The sequence below is a fragment of the Thamnophis elegans genome, chromosome 13 (assembly GCF_009769535.1).
Source record: "Thamnophis elegans isolate rThaEle1 chromosome 13, rThaEle1.pri, whole genome shotgun sequence".
Classification (NCBI taxonomy): Eukaryota; Metazoa; Chordata; class Lepidosauria; order Squamata; family Colubridae; genus Thamnophis; species Thamnophis elegans.
In genome coordinates, this window is record NC_045553.1 from 7528585 (window position 1) to 7553036 (window position 24452).

The 24452-nt window shown below is 43.5% G+C and overlaps 1 protein-coding gene across 1 annotated transcript in view; it reads left to right on the forward strand.

The window, feature by feature from the left end:
- Window positions 1–384: 384 nt before the first annotated feature.
- Window positions 385–24452, forward strand: part of LOC116516764 (immunoglobulin lambda-1 light chain-like) — a 33312-nt gene continuing 9244 nt past the window's right edge. Inside the window, exon 1 of the mRNA XM_032229399.1 lies at window positions 385–464. Coding sequence (XP_032085290.1) covers window positions 419–464 — 46 coding nt within the window. The 5' untranslated portion in view covers window positions 385–418. The remainder of the gene's footprint in view (window positions 465–24452) is intronic.

Consider the following 24452-nt stretch of genomic DNA (forward strand, 5'->3'; position numbering starts at 1 on the left):
AGTGGAGGATGGTGCTCCTCTTTTTCCCTAGTCTGGTGGTTCTACACACTGTTGAGATTACGTAGAGTTGCCGAATTTCATGTATCATTTCCATGTCACTTTCACATGTAAAGAAGCATGTTTGAAGAAATTGAGAAGTTTTCCTGTTCTCCAAGCAGCACACATTCATTTTTAATTGAGACCTTTAAATTCCCCCCAGTTTCCAAATCTCCTCTATGCAAATGTGTCCTCTGCTGATTGGTTAAACCAGAGACCTCAAAATGCTTTTCGGGAAGGAAGTTTTCTAGGAGGACCAATGAAGACAGATCTCATTTGCATGGAAGGAGAAAACAAGGGGCATTTAAGGAAAGGAAAGGAGAAGATCTGAAGAAGGTTATAATTCTCTTCCCTAAAAGGACATTCCTTGCCAAAGTTGACCATGGGTTGGGCTGTGATTTTCTTAGCTTTGCTCACTTACTGCAGAGGTAAAGTTTTCCTGGGCCAAGAGAGGATTTGGCTGTGATTCTCATAAGAAAAGGGTCACATGTAAATGGTTCAGAGGGAACGAAGGTATATCAGTTTAACAGTATTTCTTTCTTTTACTTCCCTCACTCTTTCTCTCCCTGTGTCACTTCCTGAAAGATCATTGATGGTCAGTCCACATGGACTCAGCCTCCCTCCAGCTCCGTGTCTCCAGGTGGGACCATCACTCTCTCCTGCACAACTCAGAGCACCAACTATATTGGCTGGTATCAACAGAAAGCAGGAGAAGGCCCCCGTTTTGTCCACTGTAGTGACGGCTACAATAGAGGAGAAGGGATCCCAGATCGGTTCACGGCCACCAGATCTGGGACTATAGGATCTTTGGCCATCACCAATGCAGAGGCTGGAGACGAGGCAGTTTATTACTGTGGTAGCTGGAACAGTGCAGGTACTGCGTTACACAGTGGTACATTCTTATGGGGAAGTGTGACAAAAACCTCCTCTCTGCCTCTTCTGCCTGAAACCACAAGCAACAACTGTTAACCTGTGACTGTGCACACTTGAACTGAGGATGCAGGCGAGAAAGACCTGGAAGTTGATTTCCATCTTGAAAGGATTCGCTCAGTCTCTTCCACGGAGGTGAAAGGCAGAAAGAGAGAAGTTCACGGGAAGCAAACAGCCCCATGGCTCTTGTTTTCTGAGCAAAAGCTGTGAAAGGAACAGATGAAAAATTGGAGAAGGAAGAGATCATTTTCATCTCGTTCAACACTGAACAGGAGGAAGGATAGAAAGGATCGTAGGAGGACACAGCACTAAAAAGCGGTCACTCCGGCACATTTTTGGCCTGGCTGCTGGTCGCAGGGATGGACTCTTAGTAAAGATTTGCACACTCATGTGTGGTTCTCCTACATCAGATGTGCCACTGAGGAGACCATGTGTTGAATATTTGCTTTCTAGGATAATTGTATCACCCACTGGAAATGTGACAATCATCCTTTACCACAACCCCTCCGCTTAGTCCTACATGGGACTTCTGCATTCAGTATAAGGGGCCTCATAGCAATTACAAGTTATAACTTCTAATTTCTCTCTCCAGACAAAGAGCGTATTCTGAAAAAAATGTCTTTTAAATATTTCCCTGGAGAAAGAGTGGATCCTGAAACCAAGTAGAGTGTTTATATGTACAGTAGTGGCCAAAATTTTAGAAACCTTTTGGGGAAAGTGTATTTTTGAGGTTTGATGGTTACTAACATCATTTTGTTTTGGAGTTGTACCATAAAATTATACATCAATCGAAAGATAATTTCTTTTTAAAGAAGAAGATATCAAATTGTAGAAGCTAGAGGTGATAGTCAGATGGTTTGACAGTAGATGGGAGATGGGCAAATAAGGAATTGTATGAAGACGCAGGCAAAAAAATGGTCCATAGGAAAAATGTGCCCCATGCCTGTAGGATGTAAGGATGAAAGTTCATAAAGATTGAAACTCAAGTGTGGATCTCCTACGCTAGATGTTGAACTCAACCAACCACATACTAAATGAAATGAATCAGTCACCAAAACACAGTAGTGAATTCTTATGGGGAAGTATGACAAAAACCTTCACTCTTCCTCTTGAGAATGAAACCACAAGCAACATACATTGATCTATCACTGGGATGCTTGAGCTGATGAAGCAGGAGAGAAATTACTCCAAGTTGATCACCTTTTGCAGAGAAGTCCCTCAATGCCCAGGATGGGGGATGATGGGTACAGGAGAATGGAGGAGAAGGGTGCAGGGAAGGTTTTCCTAACCTTCATAAACTGCATTTCTGTCTGATGGCATCTAAGTTTCTCTTTGTCATCATATTTCAGACGTGCAATGCTCTCCTGGGAAATATCCCTTTAATTTCAAAGGTGTTTTTCTCATCTGGAATCCCTGAGTGATTTTTCTGGTTCAGCTGACCCTTCGTCCAATTCGGCCCCTCGTCCATCTCCAACTTCCGTGCAGAAGACGAGGCTGATTATTGCCCTTCATGTCCTGATGGGGGCCTCCAAATCACAGTGAAAAGAGAAATTGGTGATGAGCTGAGAAAGCATCGTATCCCTCCTCTGTAGTTTCACTTCGCATTGGGGCAGGTGGCTATGACTGCCGATTTTTAGTAAAGAATAAAAATAACAGGTTTGATGTCGGTCTGTAAAAAAGGCATTGAACCAGACTTGGAGAACAGGAAATGGAGAAGATATAAGTAGAGTAACATGTGTGTTTTGTGTGATTGTGTGTGGTTGCCTGTTGTTTGATCCACCCTTTCATTGCCTTACAGTTCCCCTTTCTATCTTTCCTGCAGAGGAGAATTAATCCCCTACAAGACCTTAGTGCTTCCTTTCCCATCATTTCTCTTAGGATACTGGAAAAGTCAAATTTCTAGCTTGTTTCTGCACTGCCCTTCATGAATTGATGCTGGGAAAGGGGCTGCTGAAGACCCCTTTCAAGTCATCATTTGGTTGCTGGGGAGGTTCTGTCTGGAGGAAGTAGGGATGAATGGGATAGAACAAACTTCAACTCTCTTACTTGGAATTGAAAGTGTTTGGAATTTTGCAATCTCTAAGTTCATCAGAGTCCACCTGCCCATCAGATCCTTTGCTTATGTTCCAACTTGCTGAAATCTGGGAATCCTAAAATAGAGATTAATTCTGGATGTTATGGGAAGAGACATGGAGTTGGAGTCTCTACACTTCCTCCTTCCTCTTTCCTCCTTCAGTGAGATTCACCAATGAAATCTCCTGCCAATCACCTCCTGCCCTTGTGCTGGAAATAGATGTAGAGGCTTTAAAAGGGAGAAAGAGGAAGGGTATTTGCATACCTTTGCAGCCTCTCTTTCTTGCAGCTCAACTTAAGCGTGAGGAGAAGAGGTCCACCTAGAAGGAACTTTGGTTTCAGAAGATCAGTCCTTGCCCATCTCTCTGCCATGGCCCAACCGTTTCTCTTCCTGCCCTTCCTCCTCACCTGCTTCACTTTGCCATTGACTGGCAAAGATCAAGCATCCTCTGATCCTTGGAAGATTTCTACATTTCTGGAATTATTCCCTTCTCTTAGTCCCCTTTTTCCTTTCGTTCATTTTATTTAAAATATTTCCCCCCGGTTTCATCTCAGCTGCATTTCATCCCTTTTCTCCCCCCTGCAGGTGCCTTGGCCCAGTTCACCATGACTCAACCAGCTTCTGAGTCGGTATCCCCTGGAGGAAAAGTCAGGATCACCTGTACCAGGGCAGGTGGTAGCATTACTAGCTACTCTGTGAGCTGGTATCAACAGAAACCTGGCACTAAACCGGTACTAGTGATCTATAGTTATTCTAGCAGACCTTCTGGAATCCCCGAGCGATTTTCTGGTTCTTATGATTCTTCCGCCAATTCAGCCACTTTGACCATCTCCAACGTTCAACCAGAAGATGAGGCTGACTATTACTGTTTGTCTTCTGATGGCAATTATCAGTGCACAGTGATTCAACCTTATGGGGAACTGTGACAAAAACCAGAAGGTGCTTCAGCCTTCCTTGAAGACTTCGCTCAACATTGGTTGCAGGTGGTTTGACAGAAGAATTTCACGCATCCAGGAAATGTATTTTTGACAGTTTCAGCATCCTCTTTTCATGTCGTCATCACCTTCCATCACCTCCCCAGCTGGCATTCTACAAAGAATATCAATATCAAAGTTTAAAATATTTCCCCCCGGTTTCATCTCAGCTGCATTTCACCCCTTGTCTTCCCCCTGCAGGTGTCTTGGCCCAGTTCACCATGACTCAACCAGCTTCTCTGTCGGTATCCCCAGGAGGAACAGTCAGGATCACCTGTACCAGGGAAGGGGGTAGCATTAGTGGTTACTATGTGAGCTGGCATCAGCAGAAACCTGGCACTAAACCCCTAGCAGTGATCTATAAAGATAGTGAGAGGCCGTCTGGAATCCCTGAGCGATTTTCTGGTTCTTATGATTCTTCCTCCAATTCGGCCACATTGACCATCTCCAACGTTCAACCCGAAGACAAGGCTGACTATTACTGTTTGACTTATAATGGCAATAATCAGTGCACAGTGATTGCACTTGATGGGGAACTGTGACAAAAACCAGAAGGTGTCTCAGCCTTCCTTGAAGGCTTCACTCAACACAGGTTGCAGATGGTTTTACAAAAGAATTGCACAAAGTCAGGACACTTATTTTGGATGGTTCTAGCATCCTGGAGTCATGTGATCAGCCATTGGGTCCCTCTCAACTGGCCTCCAACAAACCAAGTCAATGGGGGGGGGAACCAGCTTCATTCTCGCAAACATGAGATTAAAGTAACATCTGCAGAAATTCGTTTAACAACTATGGCACAAAAGGCCCAAAGATTCAGGGCAACCCACTTATCAATTGGCCTCTTAACAATTGCAATTGTTAAATGAGTTGCACTGGAACCACTAAGGTTGAGAAGGACAAGCACACAGAAGCACAATATTCCAGATGTGTAGATAATTCCTACCTAAACTTCTTTTTTCAAATCGAAGTATTAAAATCAGCAGGCGATTCTTGGTGTCATCCTCTGTAGGAGAAGTAATAAAGAAGGCACATTTGTCCCCTCCTTGTCCTTTTTTAAATCTCATTCTTTTCTTTTTTTAAAAATAGAATTTATTTTTATTTTCAAAACAAACACAACACATAAAATCTTCCTTCTTTACATACGGTAGAAAGTGTATCAGTTGGTTACAAAAGGTTTTTGTATATCTCATCCATAGTCATAAAACATAATTCATATTAACTCAAGTATTTTAACTCAAATATTTATACATGTTACCCTTATACCTCCATTTATATTTGACTATAATTATTTAAACATCCTTCATCATAAAATATACCAAAGTTTAATACATAACCACATACTGGCATTTCATTTAATATTTCTAAAGTCCTCCAATAACACTGAATCCTTATGTCCTATTCTAGCTAAACATCCTTAATGTTTAATAACAAACTTTTCTAATCCTCCTTTCCAAATCACTGTTGGCAATTTTCATCTAGTTTCCTTATATTATACTCATACATATATATAGGTTGTCATCATTATCCCTCCTTTATTTGACTATATCCTGTATCATAACATTTTCCCCCTAATAATCAAAACTTAACTGTATCTAACAATTCTTTTTTATTAACCTTGGTATATAATCCAAAAGGATTTCTAATCTTCCTTTCATGGGTACCATTCAATATTCATATCCAATTATTATTTATCACTACATCATTCTTTTCTTTTGTCTGCCCTACCTCTGATGTTTGAAGAGGACAACGTGATGGTTCTTGAAGGACCATAAATGCTGCATTTCTTCAGCCCAGATGGGGATACTGCAGATGTTGTAACATCAGTGGCCAGTAGGGGCTGCTGGTGCCCTTTCATGTTTTTCGAAAACAAGAAATAACTTAAGCAAAAGGATAACGGATGTGGCTCCTTCAAAGTCCAGACTTTTCCTCTAGAGTAAGGGAGGGAGGAGGGCATGATCCATCACAGAATTGGAGCTGGCAACAAAGTTGGACAGTGAGGAGGTTGGGGAGGAACATGAGCCAGTCCGGGAGTCTGGGGAAGGCTTGGACGAGGGCTCTGTGTGAGAGGCAGAGAGGGGGCCGGGGAAGAGAGGGGGCTGGGGCCATCTGTGAGTTATGTGCCTCCAGAGCCTCCAGAGCCTCCGAGTCAGAAAGCAACGAGGCAGAGGAACAGGGGGAACCTGTTCCCAGTGCACTTATGCACAGAGCTGCCAGAAGGCAAGAACCGTTAAAACAAAAGGGGACGACTTGGGAGTAAGGCTTGGAGGTGATTGGCCCCTCCCATAGGACATAAAGGAGGAGCAAAGGCATATGAGCCTTTGCAGGAAGCAACTTTGTTCATGCTGGTTTAATTCTGAAGCTCTGTTTTGACTCTTTGCTCCGTGTGGCCTTGCCAAGCAAATTGCCAGTTAGGTCTTTGGCAGCGTTTCAAGGAGGATAAAGGTGGGTGCTTATCAGCCTCGTCCTCCGCTCCTTACTACCAGAAATATTGCTTTTCAACAAGTCATATCTTAGAAGCTTCTTCCTTTGCTCTCTAATCAGCCTCCCAAAGGATTGGGTTGGTAGTTGAAGAGCAAAGACATTTGCATGAGGAGGTCCTCTCTTGTCCTTTGGGGATTTAGGAGAGGTGGAGAGGAGGGGAGTGGGAAATCCACTTGGTTTAGAGAAGGGCTTCGTCCATTGAGTTCTCCCACCATGATCCAGGCACTTCTTCTCTCCATCGTCCTGATCTCTGTTGGTAAGAGAAATCCTTTTGGAAGTAGGATCAACCTTTTCTAGAACTAAACTTGGAAGAACCTCCTTGCTGGACAGTTGAGTTGGCCATTCTTGACCTTCCATTGAACAAGCAACATCTTGCTCTCTTTCAGGTCCTAGCCTTCAACAACTGCAGACCTTGAAGGACGCAGAATTTGTCGCAGCTGGGGGCACAGTCACCATATCTTGTCGATACGATGATGGGAATCTTGGGGATGGCCACTACCCTTTGTGGGCCCAGGAGATAGCTGGGCATCAACATCGAGGAGTGATCTCTTATACCACTTCCAGACCATCAGGAGTTCCAGAACGTTTCTCTGGGTCCAGATCAGGAAATATGATGTCCTTGACTATCACTGGAGCTCTAGTTGAAGATGAAGCCACCTATTATTGTTGTGTCTGGTCAGGCGATCAGTTCCACAGTTCAGAAGAGGAAGTGAGACAAAAACCCAACCCCCCCCCTTTTTTTTTGTTCTGCCTGCCTCAGTGAAATGTGATGCGAGGACAAATGTAGAATTGTGGTGGATATAAGGCAAGAGGAGAAGACCATCCTATCCAAACGATCTTCCCTCAAAAAGTCCCCATCCACTTACATTTTGGCTTTTATTCTTTATTTGTTCCTTACTGAAATCTTAGGGCAGTTTGATAATGTCATAATGCTCACAGTGTGACTATATGAGACAACCCAGGATCAAATACAGTAACCAGAGGTTTATATTTAAATAATGGTTTTATCGAATAATATATACATACATATACTGGGCAAAGGTCAAACAATCAATCAGCAGCTACAGCAGGGAAGAATACATGAAGAGAGAGATATGCCCCAATAGGGCCTCTCTTATAATACAGACTCTTACAGTGGTAAGAGTCAAATAACCCTGCTGTTTTATTCCTACCATTGCATCATAATTACAGCATCTGGTCAGCTATTAAATCATAATTATCCTGACATTCCTCCCATTTAAAGCTGAACAGCTCTTAATCCTCTCCAATATTCATGATGCTTTCTATCTCTGTTATGTCCTCGCCTCCTGCTTCGGTTTCTACTCTCACTGCTACAAACGCTACTAGTACTGTTACTACTACTACTGCTGGAACTGCTCCTAATTTCATTTTTATAATAACTCTGCACACTGTCTCCTTCTCCTCCTCCTTCTCTTTCTTCTTGGAAAAACAGTCCAATTGCCTTTTGAAAAAACACCTTTGAGACTACTATGACCCGGATGACTTAGAATCCCCACAGACATTTTCCCCCTCCCTGGTTCCAAATCTGACATATGGAAATCTCTCCGGTGTTCATTGACATAACTAGAAAACAACATCATGCTTTGGGGGAAATAAAATAGTCCAGTAGAACCAATGAATGAAGATCTCATTTGCATGAAAGGCGAAAGCAAGGGGCATTTAAAGAAAGGAAAGGAGAAGCTCTGAAGAGGGTTATACTTTTCTTTCCTAAAAGGACATTCCTTGCCAACTGTTGACCATGAGTTGGGCTGTGGTCTTCTTTGCATTCCTCACTTACAGCACAGGTAAAGTTTTCCTGGTCTGAGAGAGAATCTGGTTGTAATTTTCAGGACTTGGTCCTTTGGAAATGATCAAGGCAAAGGAAGATGCATCAGTTTAACAGTAGCCCTTCCTTGTTCTCCCCTCTCTCTCCCTCTCCCCCTTTAAAGGCATTAATGGTCAAATAGGTTGGACTCAACCTCCAACAAGTTCTGTATCTCCAGGTGGAACGGTTACACTCTCCTGCACAGCTGAGCAGGCCTCTTACTGCATTGGCTGGTACCAACAGAAACCAGGAGAAGCACCTTGCTATGTCCAATGTAGTGGAAGCAGCAGGGGAGAAGGGATCCCAGATCTTATCACTGCCACCAAATCTGGGACTACAGGAACTTTGACCATCACCAATGCATAGGCTGGAGACACGGCAGATTATTTCTCTGGTCGCTGGGACCGTGCTGGTACTCCTCTTCAGCCTGAAACAAGAAGCAACAAACCTTGACTTTGTGACCGGGGACATTCAAATTGAAGAGAAGACACAAGCCAAATTCTTGCAAGTTCATCTCCATCTGCAGAGAAGTCTTGCAATGGACAGCAAGAAGGAGGATGGAAACATCAGTGTGGATGAGAAGGGTGCGGGGTAGCCCATAGATCCATGCTCTCAACCCTCCACAAATTGTGAATGAAGAAGAAGTGAACTTGTAGGAGCTAGAGGTGACTTTTAGCTGGGTCAAGCTAGATTGGAAATGGAGTAAAAGATATTGTTGTCTGAGGTCAGAGCGCTAAGAAGTAATTCCTGGGTGAGGTTTGCACCATAGATTGTAGAAGTACAGATGAACTCTTAGTAACAATTGGAATAATCATGCATGGTTCTTCCACATTAGAGGTAAAACTGAGAAGACCATGCGCCAAAGCTTTGCTTCTTAGGAGAAATGAATAAGCCACTAAAAACATGAAACTCTTCTGATGGAAGCTGCTGTAGAATAGATCCTTCATCTCAACCTCAATCATACCACTAAAGTGAAAGGAAAGCTCAGAGAAGAATGATGACAAAACATAGATATAATGTTGAGTGTCATTTTTGGTATTATAGCATTAAAATGTTCCATTCTTGTTCTCTTTCAGCTCCTCCTTATTTTTCTGTCTAAAAAGAAAAAGGGGGAGAAGGATGGAAGAAGGATGAGGATGTTTGAAGAAACATTGAAGATTCCCTGATCCCCAATCATGTGCTCAGCTTTAACTGGGGGATTTTAGGTCTCCCCAATCTTCAGATCTTTATGCAAATCTGTCCTCTGGTCATTGGCTAAGCTAGAAGACCTCAGAATGCTTTGGGGGAATAAAATATTCTAGTGGAACCAATTGGTGCAGATCTCATTTGCATGAAGAGGCCAAGCAGAGGCATTTAAGGAAAGGAAAGAAGAAGGAGGTTAGAATTGTCTCCCCTAGAAGGACATTCCTTGCCAAAGGTGACCATGGGTTGGGCTGTGGTCTTCCTTGTGCTTCTCACTTACTGCACAGGTAAAGTTTTCCTGGGCCAAGAGAGAATTTGGCTGCTTCTTGTAAGAACTTGGTTCCTTGGAAATGTCTAAGAGCAAAGGACTCAGAGTCAGAATCTTGTTGTCTTTTCTCCACTAAAGGCATTGATGGTCAATTAAGTTGAACTCAGCCTCCTTCAAGCTCCGTGTCCCCAGATGGAACAATTGCGATTTCCTGCACAACCCCAAATACTAACAGCATTTGATGGTATCAACAGAAAGCAGGAAAAGGCCCTTGGTATGTCCACTGTGAAGGCTGCAATAGGGAAAAAGGGATCCCCGATCGGTTCACTGCCACCCAGTCTGGGACCACAGTAACTTTGATCATCACCAATGCAGAGGCTGGAGACGAGGCCAATTATTACTGTGGCAGCTGGAACACTGGTGGCACTCTGTTCCATGGTGGTGAATTCATAGGGGGAAGGGTGACAAAAAACCTCCTCTCTTCCTCTTCAGCCTGAAACAAGAAGCAACAGACCATGTCCTATGACCGAGGACATTGAAATTGAGGAGAAAACCAGATGGGGACAATGCAGATGTTGCAATATCAGTGTCCAGCAGGGGGTGCTGGTGCCCTTTCATGTTTGAGCAAAAGCATGGCCAGATGCGGCTCCTGAATGGTCTCATCTCCTCCTTGAGGGTAAGGGAGGGAGGAGGACATACTTATTCACAGAATAAGTATGGTGGTGCCGGATGAAAGGAAATGGTTAGGTCGAACCATTCTGCTTCCAAGGGTATGTTCCAGAAATAAAATAAAATGAATGCATGGATTACTGATGACCTGCCCTAGTCCACATGCCCAAATGGAGTAAGACCCTCCTCTGTTTTTAGAAATGATAGACAGGCTTATATATGTGATATATTCATCTGCTATCATTTGCTACAAATGTAAATTCACTGAAGCTTGGTATTCAACCAACATATCTATTTACAGACACATTGATTTAGAACCAGGCTACAAACCCGAAGGGAACCATATCAATCAAGTGGGCTGGGGGTTGGACTAGATGACCCACAAGGCCCCTTCCAACTCTGTAAATTTGAAACTGGAGAAATGACCAACCAACAATAGCACCAGCCAAATTTTTAGTGGGTGGCCATCTCACACAACGATCAACTCATCATACAACAGGTCACACGACACAAGAGATCACATCTAAGGATCAGCCAATCACACCACCCATGAACCACAGGAGATCAGTAGAAGCGATGTGAAGAACTGAAACAAGGCCCTTCAACCAAAGTCCCGCAGAAGGTGTCACCTAGCCTGATGATGGAATGTCAATGTCAATATGTCTATAGCTCTTCTTTTGCTTTAGACTGCTGGTTTCGAAGGGACATTTCCTCTCCTTGAATCATGTGAATTAATCAACGAAGGTGGGATACATTCCATCAATCCATCCAATGTTTGTCCAAAGCCAAATACAATTTTTCTGTAATACGGCTTTGTAGACTTAAGCAGATAAAAACAGGTTCTTAGAATGAGCCACAGATAGACTTCAGTCTACTAAGCAGCTAATTCTTGTCTCTTCCTTTTCATCACACTGCAAGGAAATAATAGTTTTAGACCAGATGCTTCTTAGCAGTTGCTCATCCCCTCTCTAATCTGATACCCAGAGGGCTGGGTTGGTAGTTGAAGAGGAAAATATTTGCATGAGGGGGTCCTCTCTTGTCCTTTGGGGGTTTAAGAGAGGGGGAGAGGAGGGAAGGGGGAAATCCATTGGCTTGAGAGAAGAGATTGGCCCTTTGAATTGTTCCACCATGTCCCGGGCATTTCTTCTCTCCATTGTCCTGATCTCCGTTGGTAAGAGAAATCCATTTGGAAACAGGCACAATTCTGTCTAGAACTAATCCCAGAAAACTTTCCTTGCTCCATTGTTGAGTTTTCCATTTGTGGTGCTCCTCTTGACTCTCTGTTGAACAAGCAACATCTTGCTCTCTTTCAGGCCCCAGCCTTCAACAACTGCAGAACCTGAAGGATCCAGAATTTGTGACCCCTGGGGGCACAGTCACCATATCTTGTCGATACGATGGAGGGAATCTTGGTGATGGCAACTACCCTTGGTGGTCCCAGCAAGTCCCTGGGAATAAACCCCGAGCTTTGATCTATGCAACCAGTTCCAGACCATCGGGGGTTCCAGCCCGTTTCTCTGGATCTAGATCAGGGAATGTGATGTCCTTGACTATCACTGGGGCTCTGGTTGAAGACGAAGCCACCTACTATTGTTGTGTCTGGACGGGTAGTCAGTCCCACAGTGATTGATTCAGGTGGGGAAGTGAGACAAAAACCTTCTCCAGGGTTCATTTCAATTTCTCTTTTTAAAAATTGCCCTGTTTGCAGAAGTAACATTTGACAGAAAGAAAGAAATGTGGGCTTTGAGTTGATAGAAGACCAGCGGACAAGAACAACCTATCCAGTTGATCTTTATTTGGAAAGTCCAGCCGTTCTTCATGTCTTTTCTTTGTATTTTTCTTACACTTCTCAATTGGAGTCTACAGGTGATTTCTTGGCCTCATGTCACTCTGGGAGTCCAGAAAACTCCTTCCATTTGAAGGGTGTTGTCATTGCATTTAGAGAAATGGCATTAGGGCTCAAACCCAGTGTTCCTTTTGGTCCTTCTACATCATCCAATCGAAGAACCACCCAATTTTGGTTGATTTAAGACAAATGGATACATCTATCACATCCATTTGTCCTTGATTAAGAAGGACCAGCTCTACCCGGTGTTTATGCTTTCACCCTTTCCCTCTTCCTCTTTTATAACGTAGGGATGTTTGATATGAATCCATGTTTGTGCAGATACTATGAAATTCCTGAAATCTGTCCTTTACATAATGCTGTCTGCTAGTATTTGGAAAAATAATTATCATATCTATTGGTCATTCAAGAGTGTCCCTTATCATCCAAAATATCGCTTGTAATTTGGTGTGTTTTGCACAACAACTTTTTTGTTTTTTGAATATTCGTCCATCCTTCCTTCCTTCCTTCCTTCCTTCCTTCCTTCCTTCCTTCCGTCCGTCCGTCCGTCCGTCCGTCCGTCTGTCTAGTCAGTCAGTTATCTAGATAGCTCATCCCAGATGCTATAGTAATTGTGTTTTAGCCGTTACATGTTATGCAGATGAATACAATTTCATAATCACATTTCTATATAAACATTTGCATTTCCCATTCATGTAAAAAGTAGGATATTTGAAGAAACATGGAAGGTTCCCTGATCCCCAATAATGCAGTCAGGTTTAACTGGGAGCTTTAAAGTCTCCCCAATTTTCAAATGTTTTATGCAAATGTGTTTTCTGGTCATTGGCTAAATTAGACGACCTCAGAATGCTTTGGGGGAATAAAATATTATAGCGGAACCAATGAGTGCAGACCTCATTTGCATGAAGCAGCCAAGGACATACATTTAAGGAAAGGAAAGGAGAAGAAGAAGGTTAGAATTGTCTCCCCTAGAAGGACATTCCTTGCTAAAGGTGACCATGGGTTGGGCTATGGTCTTCCTTGCACTTCTCACTTACTGCACAGGTAACGTTTTCCTGGGTCAAGAGAGGATTTGGCTGTGATTCTCATAAGAACTTCGTCCCTTGGAAATATCTAAGAGCACAAAGCAAATTCCTCCAGTCTAACAGTCTTCCTTCCTTCTTCTCCCCTCCCTCTCCCTCTCCCCCTTTAAGGTGTTGATGGTCAATTAAGTTGGATTCAACCTCCGACAAGTTCCGTATCCCCAGGTGGAACTATCGGGATCTCTTGCACAACGACTCAGAGTTCTTACTGTATTGGTTGGTATCAACAGAAATCAGGAGAAGCACCTCGCTATGTCCAATGTACCGGATATGGCAGGGGAGAAGGGATCCCAGATCGGTTCACTGCCACCACATCTGGGAGTACAGGAACTTTGACCATCACCAATGCGCAGGCTGGGGACGAGGCAGATTATTTCTGTGGTAGCTGGGACAGTACAGGCAACCTGTTCCACAGTGGTGAATTCTTATGGGGAAACATGACAAAAACCTCCTCTCTGTCTCTTCAACCTGAAACAAGAAGCAACAGACCTTGACTTGTGAGTGGAGACATTCGAATTGAGGAGAAGACACAAGCCAAACTCTTGCAGGTTCATCTCCATCTGCCTAGAACTCTCTCAATGCCCAGCAAGTGGGGTGATAGAGACAGGAGTGTGGATGAGAAGGGAGCAGGGAAGCCCACAGACCCATGGTCTTAACCCTCCGTGGTATAAGTACTAATTGTGAATGTAAAGAAGTAAACTTGCAGAAGCTAGACGTGATTTTTAGCTGGGTCAACTTGAGTTTGGAAATGGGATAAGAGCGATTGTATGTCAACAGAGTCCCAAAAAGTAATTCCTAGGTTAGATTTGGTCCATGGATTGTGGAAGTATGGATGAACTCTTAGTAAAGATTGGAATAATCATGTGTGGTTCTCCCACATTAGATGTTGAACCGAGGAGACCATGTGCTAAAGCTTTGCTTCTTAGGAGAAATGAATCAGCCACTATAAAAATGAAACTGTTCTGATGGAAGATGCTGTAGATCCTTCACCTCAACCTCAAGCATGCCGTGAAGGTGAAGAAGGACAAGCACAGAGAAGCATGATGACAAATCAAAGATATAGTGTTGACCTAAAATGTCGTTTTTGGTGTCGTAGTATTAAAATGTTCCATTCTTGTTCTCTTTCTGCTCCTCCTAATTTTTCTGTCTATCTTCCGGGAACAGACCAAAAAAAAAGGGGGGGGGAGAAGGATGGAAGAAGGATGAGGATGGAGCACAAAGGATGGCAAAAGCTGCATTTCTTCTGCCCAGTAGGGGATAACACAGATGCTGCCATATTAGTGGCCAATAGGGGTTGCTGTTGTCCTTTCATGTTTGTGCAAAAATGACTTCAGCAAAAGGATGGGCAGATGTTGGCGCCTGCAACGTTTCATCTCTTCTTCTAGTGTAAGAGAAGGAGGAGGGCACTGAGTCTTCACCCAGCAGGTGAAATAAGGAAGGATAAAAGGAAGAAGTATAGGACACCCAACTCTACTACAATTAAAAAGAGTATGAAATTTGCTTATGACCTACTCTAGTATATAGGTCCAGTTGGAAGATGCTTCTCTTTCTTTTCCCTAGACTTATGTTCTTGAAGGGATAAATCCTTTCCTTGAACTCTAACAATTAATCAGTGAGTTTGGGGCACAATCCACCAATCCATCCTACATTTGTCAAAGTGAATAATAAAAGGACCAAATCCAAAATTCTGGTTTGTTTTGCACAACGGTTTCTTTTATTTTATTTCTTGCTTTTTAAACAATGTACTGCACATATACATTAGAACTCAGATTCTATAGGAATTGCATATTAATCCTTATGTGTCTTGGAGATAAATAGAATATCATAATTACATTTACATATAGACATTTCCATCAGCCATTCAAGTAACATGCAGGGTGTTTGAAGAAACATTGAAGGTTCCCTGATCCCCAATAATGAGGTCTGATTTATCTGGGTGCTTTTAAGTCTCCCCAATTTTCAAATATCTATGCAAACCTGTCCTCTCGTCATTGGCTAAACTGGAAGACCTCAGAATGCTTTGGGAGAATAAAATATTCTAGTGGAACCAATGAGTGGAGACCACATTTGCATGAAGTGGCCAATCAGAGGCATTTAAGGAAGAGAAAGGAGAAGAAGAAGGTTAGAATTGTCTTCCCTAGAAGGACATTCATTGTCAAAGGTGACCATGGGTTGGGCTGTGGTCTTCCTTGCGCTTCTCACTTACTGCACAGGTAACACTTTCCTGGGCCAAGAGAGGATTTGGCTGTGATTCTCATAAGAGTTTGGAAATAGCTCAGCGTGAATTAAGATGCATCAGTTTAACAGTATTTCTTTCTCTTTCTCTCCACACTCTTTCCCTCCCTCCCTCCCTTCTTTATTTAAAGGCATTAATGGTCAATCCACATGGACTCAGCCTCCCTCTAGCTCCGTGTCCCCAGGTGGAACCGTAACAATCTCCTGCACAACCCAGAGTACTAATAGCATCCACTGGTATCAACAGAAAGCAGGAGAAGCCCCCCGTTTTGTCCACTGCAACAGCTGCAATAGGGGAGAAGGGATCCCAAATCGGTTCACTGCCACCCAGTCTGGGACTACAGGATCTTTGACCATCACCAATGCAGAGGCTGGAGACGAGGCAGATTATTATTGTGTTAGTTGGAACAGTGCAGTCAATGAGTTGCACGTTGGTGAATTCTTATGGGGAAGTGTGACAAAAACCTCCTCTCTGCCTCTTCAGCCTGAAACCAGAAGCAACTACTTTGACCAGTGACCGTGGAAACTAGAGTTGAAGAAACAGGAGAGAAACTTCTGCAGGTTCATTTCCCTCTGCAAAGAAATCTCTGTGTCCCTATGAAGAGGAATGAGGAATACAGGAATTGGAAAGAGAAATCCCACAGACCCACAATCTCAGTCCCCCATGGTTTGAATAAAATGTATCAAAAGATAAGAGGTAAAATTGGAGAGAAGCTACAGGGGATTTTCAGGTGCATCAACACTTGACTGGAGATGCGATAAAAGGGACTTTAGGAAGACACAGGCTAAAAAGTGGCCACTGGGCAAGTTTGGGTCAAGGTTAGAGGATGTAAGGATGAACACTCAGTAAGGATTGGTACGGTCACAATGTGATTCTCCTGGATTAAATGTTGAGTTTTACAGAGGATATACTTAAATGTTCTTACTGGGAAAAATGAACAGGCCACTGAAAAAATGGAAAATCTTCTGATGAATGGGTACCTCCACTCCTTGGAAGTCAAGGAGGACGAGCACAAACAAGCATGATTCTCCAGACACACATATAATCCCTACCTGAAATCAAAGGGTTGAAAACATTAAGGAAGACTTTGGGACATCTTCTGTAAGAGAATGAATAAAGATGACCCATTTTGTTCCATTCTTGTTTTCTTCCAACACATCCTCTTTTTTGGTCCTTCCTCTCATCTATAAGGAAAAGGATGATGATGGTCTTCAAAGGATGAGAAATGATGCCTTTCTTTCACCCAGGGGAGGATATGCAGATGTTGGAATATCAGTGTCCAGCATGGGGTGCTGGTGCTCTTTCATGGCATAGCCAGATGTGGCTCCTGAAATGTCTCATCTCCTTCTTGAGAGTAAGGGAGGGAGGTGGACACTGATCATTCTCAGAACAGAAGAATAGTGTAGGATAAAAAGAAATGGTTATGTTCAACAATTCAGCTTCCAGGGGTATGCTCCAAATATTAAGGGAAATGAATATGAGATTACTAATCACCTGCCCTAACCAATGCAACTTCAATTGCAATGTATGTCTGTGAAAGTTGAACCATAATGAAGGCTGAGCACCAAAGAATTGTGGCCTTTGATCTCTGGTGCTGGAGAAGACTCCTGCGAGTCCCTTGGACTGCAAGGCAATCAAACTGGCCCAGATCTTGAAGAGGACTTTGGCCACCTAATGAGAAGGAAGGACTCCCTGGAGAAGAGCCTCATGCTGGGAATGATAGAGAGCAGAAGAAGAATAAGGTGGCTGGATGGAGTCAACGAAGCAGTCGACCTGACCTTAAATGGACTCCAGAGGATGGTAGAGGACAGGAAGGCCTGTAGGAATGTTGTCCATGGGGTCGTGATGGCTCAGACATGACATCACTACTAATAACAACAATGGGATACATTCCATCAATGCATTCCATGTTTGTCCAAATGCAAATCCATTTTTGGTAATATGTTTTTGTAAATTCCAGCAGATCAAACACGTTTCTTGGAATGAACCTGAGATAGATTTCAATCTATTAAACAGCTAATTCTTGTCTCTTCCTTTCCTCCCACTGCAGCGAAATATTAGTTTTAGGCAAGACACTTCTTAGCATTTGCGTATCATTTCTCTAATCAGACACTCAGAGGGCTGGCTTGGTTGTTGAAGAGGAAAATATTTGCATCCTGTCTTGTCCTTTGCGGATTTAAGAAAGGTGGAGAGGAGTTGAGGGGAAAATCCACTTTTTTGAGAGAAGAGTTGTCCCAGAATGACCCAAGCACTCCTTCTCACCGTAGCCCTGATCTCTGTTGGTAAGTGAAATCCTTTTGGAAAGAGTCATAACCCTTTCTAGAACTAATCTTAGAAAACCTCCTTGCCAGATAACTTACTTTGCCATTCTTGATGGTCCTCTTGATCTCCCGTTGAACAAGCAACATCTTGCCCTCTTTCAGGCCCCAGCCTACAACAGCTGCAGACCCTGAAGGACCCAGAATTTGTAGTCTCTGGATGCACAGTCACCATCTCTTGTCGATATGATGGTGGAAGTCTTGGGGATAGCAACTCTCCTTCATGGTCCCAGCAGGTACCTGTATATAAACCTCAAGCTTTGATCTATGCAACCAGTTCCAGACCATCGGGGGTTCCAGCCCGTTTCTCTGGATCCAGATCAGGGAATGTGATGTCCTTGACTATTACTGGGGCTCTGGTTGAAGACGAAGCCCACCTATTATTGTTGCATCTGGACGGGTAGTCAGTTCCACAGTGATTGATTCAGATGGGGAAGTGTATTTGTATATGTGTCAGAAATTAAGAAAAATGAATATATAGGTTACTTATAACCTGCTCTAGTCCACATGCCCAAATGCACCCTCCTCTTTTTTAGAAATGATAGACAGGCCAGCCACCACATGATGAATTTTTGTGCCATCAGACGCCACCAATGTAAATTCACTGAAACCTGGTATTCAACCAAAACATCTACCAGAAACACATCAATTTGGGACCAGGCTACAAACCCGTAAGGAGCCATGGGCCAGGGGTTGGACTAGATGACCTTCAAGGTCCCTTCCAACTCTGTTAATCTGAGACTGCAGAAGCGACCAACAAATGATGGCGCCTGCCACCTCTTCACTTGGTGACAGTCTCACACAATGACCAACTTGTCATACAACAGGTCACAGGGCATGAGAAATCACATACTGTACAATGATCAGCCAGTCACACGCCCCATTGACCACATGAGATCAATAAAAGCAACGTGAAGAACTGAAAACAAGGCCCTTCAACCAAAGTCCCAGCCTTTACACTTTATGCAAATGCATAGAATTTTATAATTGAATTTCCATGTCCCATTCATGTAAAAAGTAGGGTGTTTGAAGAAACATTGATGGTTTGTTCCCTGATCCCCCAATAATGTGGTCGGGTTTAAATGGGAGATTTTAAGTCTCCCCAATTTTCAAATCTTTATGCAAATGTGGCCTTTGGTCATTGGCTAAAATAGAAGACCTCAGAATGCTTTGGGGGAATAAAATATTCTAGTGGAACCAATGAGTGCAGACCTCATTTGCATGAAGCGGCCAAGCAGAGGCATTTAACGAAAGGAAAGAAGAAGTAGAAGGTTAGAATTGTCTCCCCTAGAAGATCATTCCTTAACAAAGGTGACCATGGGTTGGGCTGTGGTCTTCCTTGCGCTTCTCACTTACTGCACAGGTAAAGTTTTCCTGGGCCAAGAAAGGACTTGGCTGTGATTCTGATAAGAGTTTGGAAATAGCTCAGCGTGAATGAAGATGCATCAGTTTAACAGTATTTCTTTCTTTTTCTCCCTTCACTCTTTCCCTCCCTCCATCCCCCCTTTATCTAAAGGCATCAATGGTCAGTCTGCTTGGACTCAGCCTCCCTCCAGCTCTGTGTCCCCAGGTGGAACCGTTACAATCTCCTGCACAACCCAGAATACTAACAACATCCGCTGGTATCAACAGAAAGCAGGAGAAGCCCCCCGTTTTGTCCACTGTAATGGCTGCAGTAGCAGGGGAGAAGGGATCCCAAATCGGTTCACTGCCACCCAGTCTGGGACTACAGGATCTTTGGCCATCACCAATGCAGAGACTGGAGACGAGGCAGATTATTATTGTGGTAGCTGGAGCGGTGATTTGTTGCACAGTGGTAAATTCTTATGGGGAAGTGTGACAAAAACCTCCTCTCTGTGTGTTCAGCTTGAATCAAGAAGCAACATACTTTGACTAGTGATTCTGAGAACTAGAACTGCAAAGACGGGAGAGAAACTCCTACAGCTACTGTCAACTTTGAAAGAACTTCGATGTTCTGTCGCAGCCATCTTTCCGTATCTCAGCTCGCCACACATTAAGGGGGGGCAGTGGGGAGCTCAGGGATGTCAAACTAGACCTCAACAACAGATCAACCCCATGGGAACAAAGGTCATCACAACAGGCTCTGGTCAGAGACTGAGGGGAGTAGTCAAAGAGATGCCAGAACAACACATTGGACAATGTGTCCTGTGACCATGAATTAGCACCTTATCTGTTCTTTAATTATGCAGAAACCACAGAAAATATCCTAAGTAAAGGCAGATATTTCTCTTTCTGGGCACAATGAGAATGTATCTGCTGAATATAACTCTGCATCGGTGACAGGAATGGTATCCGGCCAGTAAACACTCAGCTCCATTCAGTTGGCCAAACTCCACCACGCAAGGGATTATGGGGTCGTGAAAAGATGAAGATGATGAATCAGACCCTTGGCAGTTTCATTTCCATCTGCAAAAGTCTCGTCCCTATGAAGAACGATGTAAAATAGACAGCTACATGGAAGAGAAAGGTGCAGGGAAAGCCCACAGAAACATGGTCTCACATCCCCATGCTTTGAGTGAAAACTATCAAAAGATAAGCCCACAAACCCACAATCTCAGTCTCCCATGGTTTGAGTAAAATGTATAAAAAGATAAGATGTAAAATTGGAGAAGCTACAGATGGTTTTCAGGTGCCTCTAGACTTGAGACGGGATAAAAGGGATTGTATGAAGACACAGGCTAAAACGTGGCCACTGGTGCAAGTTTGGGTCAAGGTTAGAGGATGTAAGGATGAACATTTCATAACGATTGGCTCATATGTGCTTCCCCTAGATTAGATGTTGAGCTTTACAGATGATGTGCTTACAGGGAGAAATGAATGGGCCACTGAAAAGAACTCTTCTGATGAATTGGTACCTCCACACCATGGAAGTCAAGGAGGACGAGCACAAACAAGCATGATGCTCCAGACACACATATAATGTCTACCTGAAATCAAAGGGTTGCAAACATTAAGGAAGACTTGGGACATCTTCTGTAAGAGAATGAATAAAGATGACCCGTTTTGTTCCATTCTTGATTTCTTCCAACACATCCTCTTTTTTGGTCCTTCCTCTCATATATAAGGAGAAGGATGATGATGGTCTTCAAAGGATGAGAAATGATGCCTTTCTAACGCCCAGGGGAAAAGATGCAGATGTTGCAAGTACCTGGGAAGAAACCTCAAACTTTGATCTTTGCAACCAGTACCAGAGCATCGGGGGTTCCAGCCCGTTTCTCTGGTTCCAGATCAGGGAATGTGTTGTCCTTGACTATCACTGGGGCTCTGCTTGAAGACGAAGCGACCTACTATTGTTGCATCTGGATGGGTAGTCAGTTACACAGCGATAGATTCAGTTGGGGAAGTGAGACAAAAACATTTCCTCTCATAGGCAGGAAACCCTACATCTTGTTAAAAACATCCAGTGTTGGAGCATTCACAACATCTGGAGGCAAGTCGTTCCATTGATTAATTGTTCTTCCTGTCAGGAAATTTCTCCTTGGTTTTAAGTTTCTTCTCTCCTTGATTAGTTTCCACCCGTTGCTTCTTGTTCTGCCCTCAGGTGCTTTGGAGAATTAATAAAGAAGGCACATTTTGCCCCACTCTTGTTTCCTTCCAACACATCCTTTTTTTCTGCCCCTCTGATATTTCAGGAGAAAGAAAATGGTGATCCTAAAAAGGTAGCAAATGCTGCATTTCTTCAGCCCAGGTGGGGATGACACAGATGTTGCAATATCAGTGGCCAGTAGGGGCTGCTGATGCCCTTTGGGTGTTTGTGCAAAAAATGACATCAGGAAAAACATGGCCAGATGTGGCTCCTGAAATGCCTCCTCTCCTTCTTGAGAGTAAGGGAGGGAGGCAAGAGATCATTGTCAAAACAGTGAGTAGTGCAGGATAAAAGGAAATGGTTATATTCAATAATTCTGCCACCAGGAATATGTTCCAAATGTTAGCAAAAATGAATATGAGATTACTAATCACCTGTTCTAGCCCATATGTTCAAGTGGAGTACGACCGTCCCCCCGCTTAGACTAGTGATTTTGAAGGGAGATTTCCTCTTCTTGAACCATGTGAATTAATCAATGAGTATAGGATAAAGGTAAAGGTTCCCCTACACATGCATGCTAGTCGTTCCTGACTCTAGGGGGCGGTGCTCATCTCAGTTTCAAAGCTGAGGAGCCATCACTGTCCGAAGACGTCTCCGTGGTCATGTGGCCGACATGACTCAATGCCGAAGATGCAGGGAACGTTGTTCCCTTCCCACCTAAGGTGGTCCCTATTTTTCTACTTGATGCACTTTCATGCTTCTCCCAAAATGACTTCAGCAGAAGCATGGTGAGATGTGGCTCCTGAAATGCCTCGTCTCTCCCTGTCCAAAAGGAGTATGGTCTTCTGCCCCCCCCACCACCACTAAACTGCTGATATGTCTTTTTTCCCTTTTTGGAAAAAAAAGAGTATTATGCTCTTGATTCTCTTGCAATTGCAAATTTGCACGCTATGGTGATCAAGTACAGTCGCACAATTACATGTATCCTTTCAGTGTTAAATTCAACTGTAAATAAATGTGTTTGAAGAAATTAACATGTTTTCCTGTTCTACAAGCAGCACAGTTTTATTTTTAATTGAGATCTTATAATTCCTCCCACTTTCCAAATCTCCTCTATGCACATGTGTCCTCTGGTCTTTGACTAAATTAGAAAACCTCATCATGCTTTTAAGGGAATAAAATATACTAGCAGAACCAATGAGGGCAGATCTCATTTGCATGAAAGAAGGAAACAGGGGCATTTTAAGGAAAGGAAAGGAGAAGATCTGAAGAAGATTATAATTTTCCTCCCTAGAAGGACATTCCTTGCCAAAGTTGACCATGGGTTGGGCTGTGGTCTTCCTTGCACTCCTCATTTATTGCACAGGTAAAGTTTTTCTGGACTGAGAAAGAATTTGGTTGTAATTCTCAGGACCTGGTCCCTTGCAAATGATCAAAGCAAAGGAAGATGCATCCATTTAATGGTATTTCTTTCTTTTTCTCCCCTCACTCTTTCTCTCCCTACCTCCCACCCTTCTGGAAGGCATCAATGGTCAGTCCCCTTGGATTCAGCCTCCCTCTAGCTCTGTGTCCCCAGGTGGAACCGTTACACTCTCCTGCACAACAACTGGAGGTTACAACTGGATTGCCTGGTATCAACAGAAAGCAGGAGAAGGCCCCCGTTTTGTCCACTGTAGCGACGGCTGCAGTAGCAGGGGAGAAGGGATCCCAAATCGGTTCACTGCCACCAGATCTGGGAATACAGGATCTTTGACCATCACCAATGCAGAGGTTGGAGACGAGGCAGATTACTACTGTGGTAGATGGAACAGTGCAGTTACTCTGTTGCACGGTGGTGGATTCTTATGGGGAAGTGTGTCAAAAACCTCCTCTCTTCCTCTTCAGCCTGAAACACCCAACAACACACCTTGATCTGTGACTTGAGACTCTTGAGCTTAAGAGACACGAGAGAAAGTTTTGCTAGTTCATCTCCATCTACAAAGAAGTCTCGCAGTGCCCAGCGCAGGGGATGATGGGCACAGGAGTGTGGATGATTAGTGTGGATATGTGTGTGGATATTTAAACCCCTGGACATCAATTGTTTCAACTCCTACCCTCAAAATGACCCTAAAGGGCACCACACACAAGAACATCTAGGCACAGGGACAGTTTTTCCCCTGAATGCCATCACTCTGCTAAACAACTAATCCCCACAACACTGTCAAAGACTGGATTACTATTCTTCTTCTCATCCTTCCTAGTACCTCACTGATCACTGGAACCAGTTTGTGCCAAGGCTAGGGGATGTAAGGATGAACACTTCACAAAGATTTCCACACTTAGGTGTGGTTCTCCTACATTAGATGTTATCCTGAATAGATCATGTGCTAAAAGTTTTCTCATCGGGAGAAATGAATCATCCACTGAAAACATGAAACTTTCTTGATGGCAATGGCAATAGGAATAGACTCACATACAGCTTTCACGGTGCTTAACAGCTCTCTCTGAGTAGTTTAGAGTCAGCCTATGGCCCCCAACAATCTGGAACCTCATTTTACCGACCTTGGAAGGGTGAGAGGCTGAGTCCACCTTGAGCTGGTCAGGATTGAACTCCTGGCAGTTGGCAGAGTTACTCTGCAATACATTCTGATAGATAAATAGACTAGATAAAGAGATGAGAAGAAAGAGAGAAGGAGGGAAGGAGGGAGACAGAGATAGCAATAGCACTTAGACTTATATATCACTTCACAGTGCTTTACAGTCCTCTCTAAGTGGTTTACAGGGTCATCCGCTTGCCCCCAACAATCTGGGTCCTCGTTTTACCAACTTTGGAAGGATGGAAAGGTGAGTCAACCTTGAGCCTGGTGAAAATTGAACTGCTGACAGTTGGCCAATTTATCTTGCAATATTGCTTTCTAACTACTGTGCACCATGGATGGATGGATGGATGGATGGATGGATGGATGGATGGATGGATGGATGGATGGAAGGAAGGAAGGAAGGAA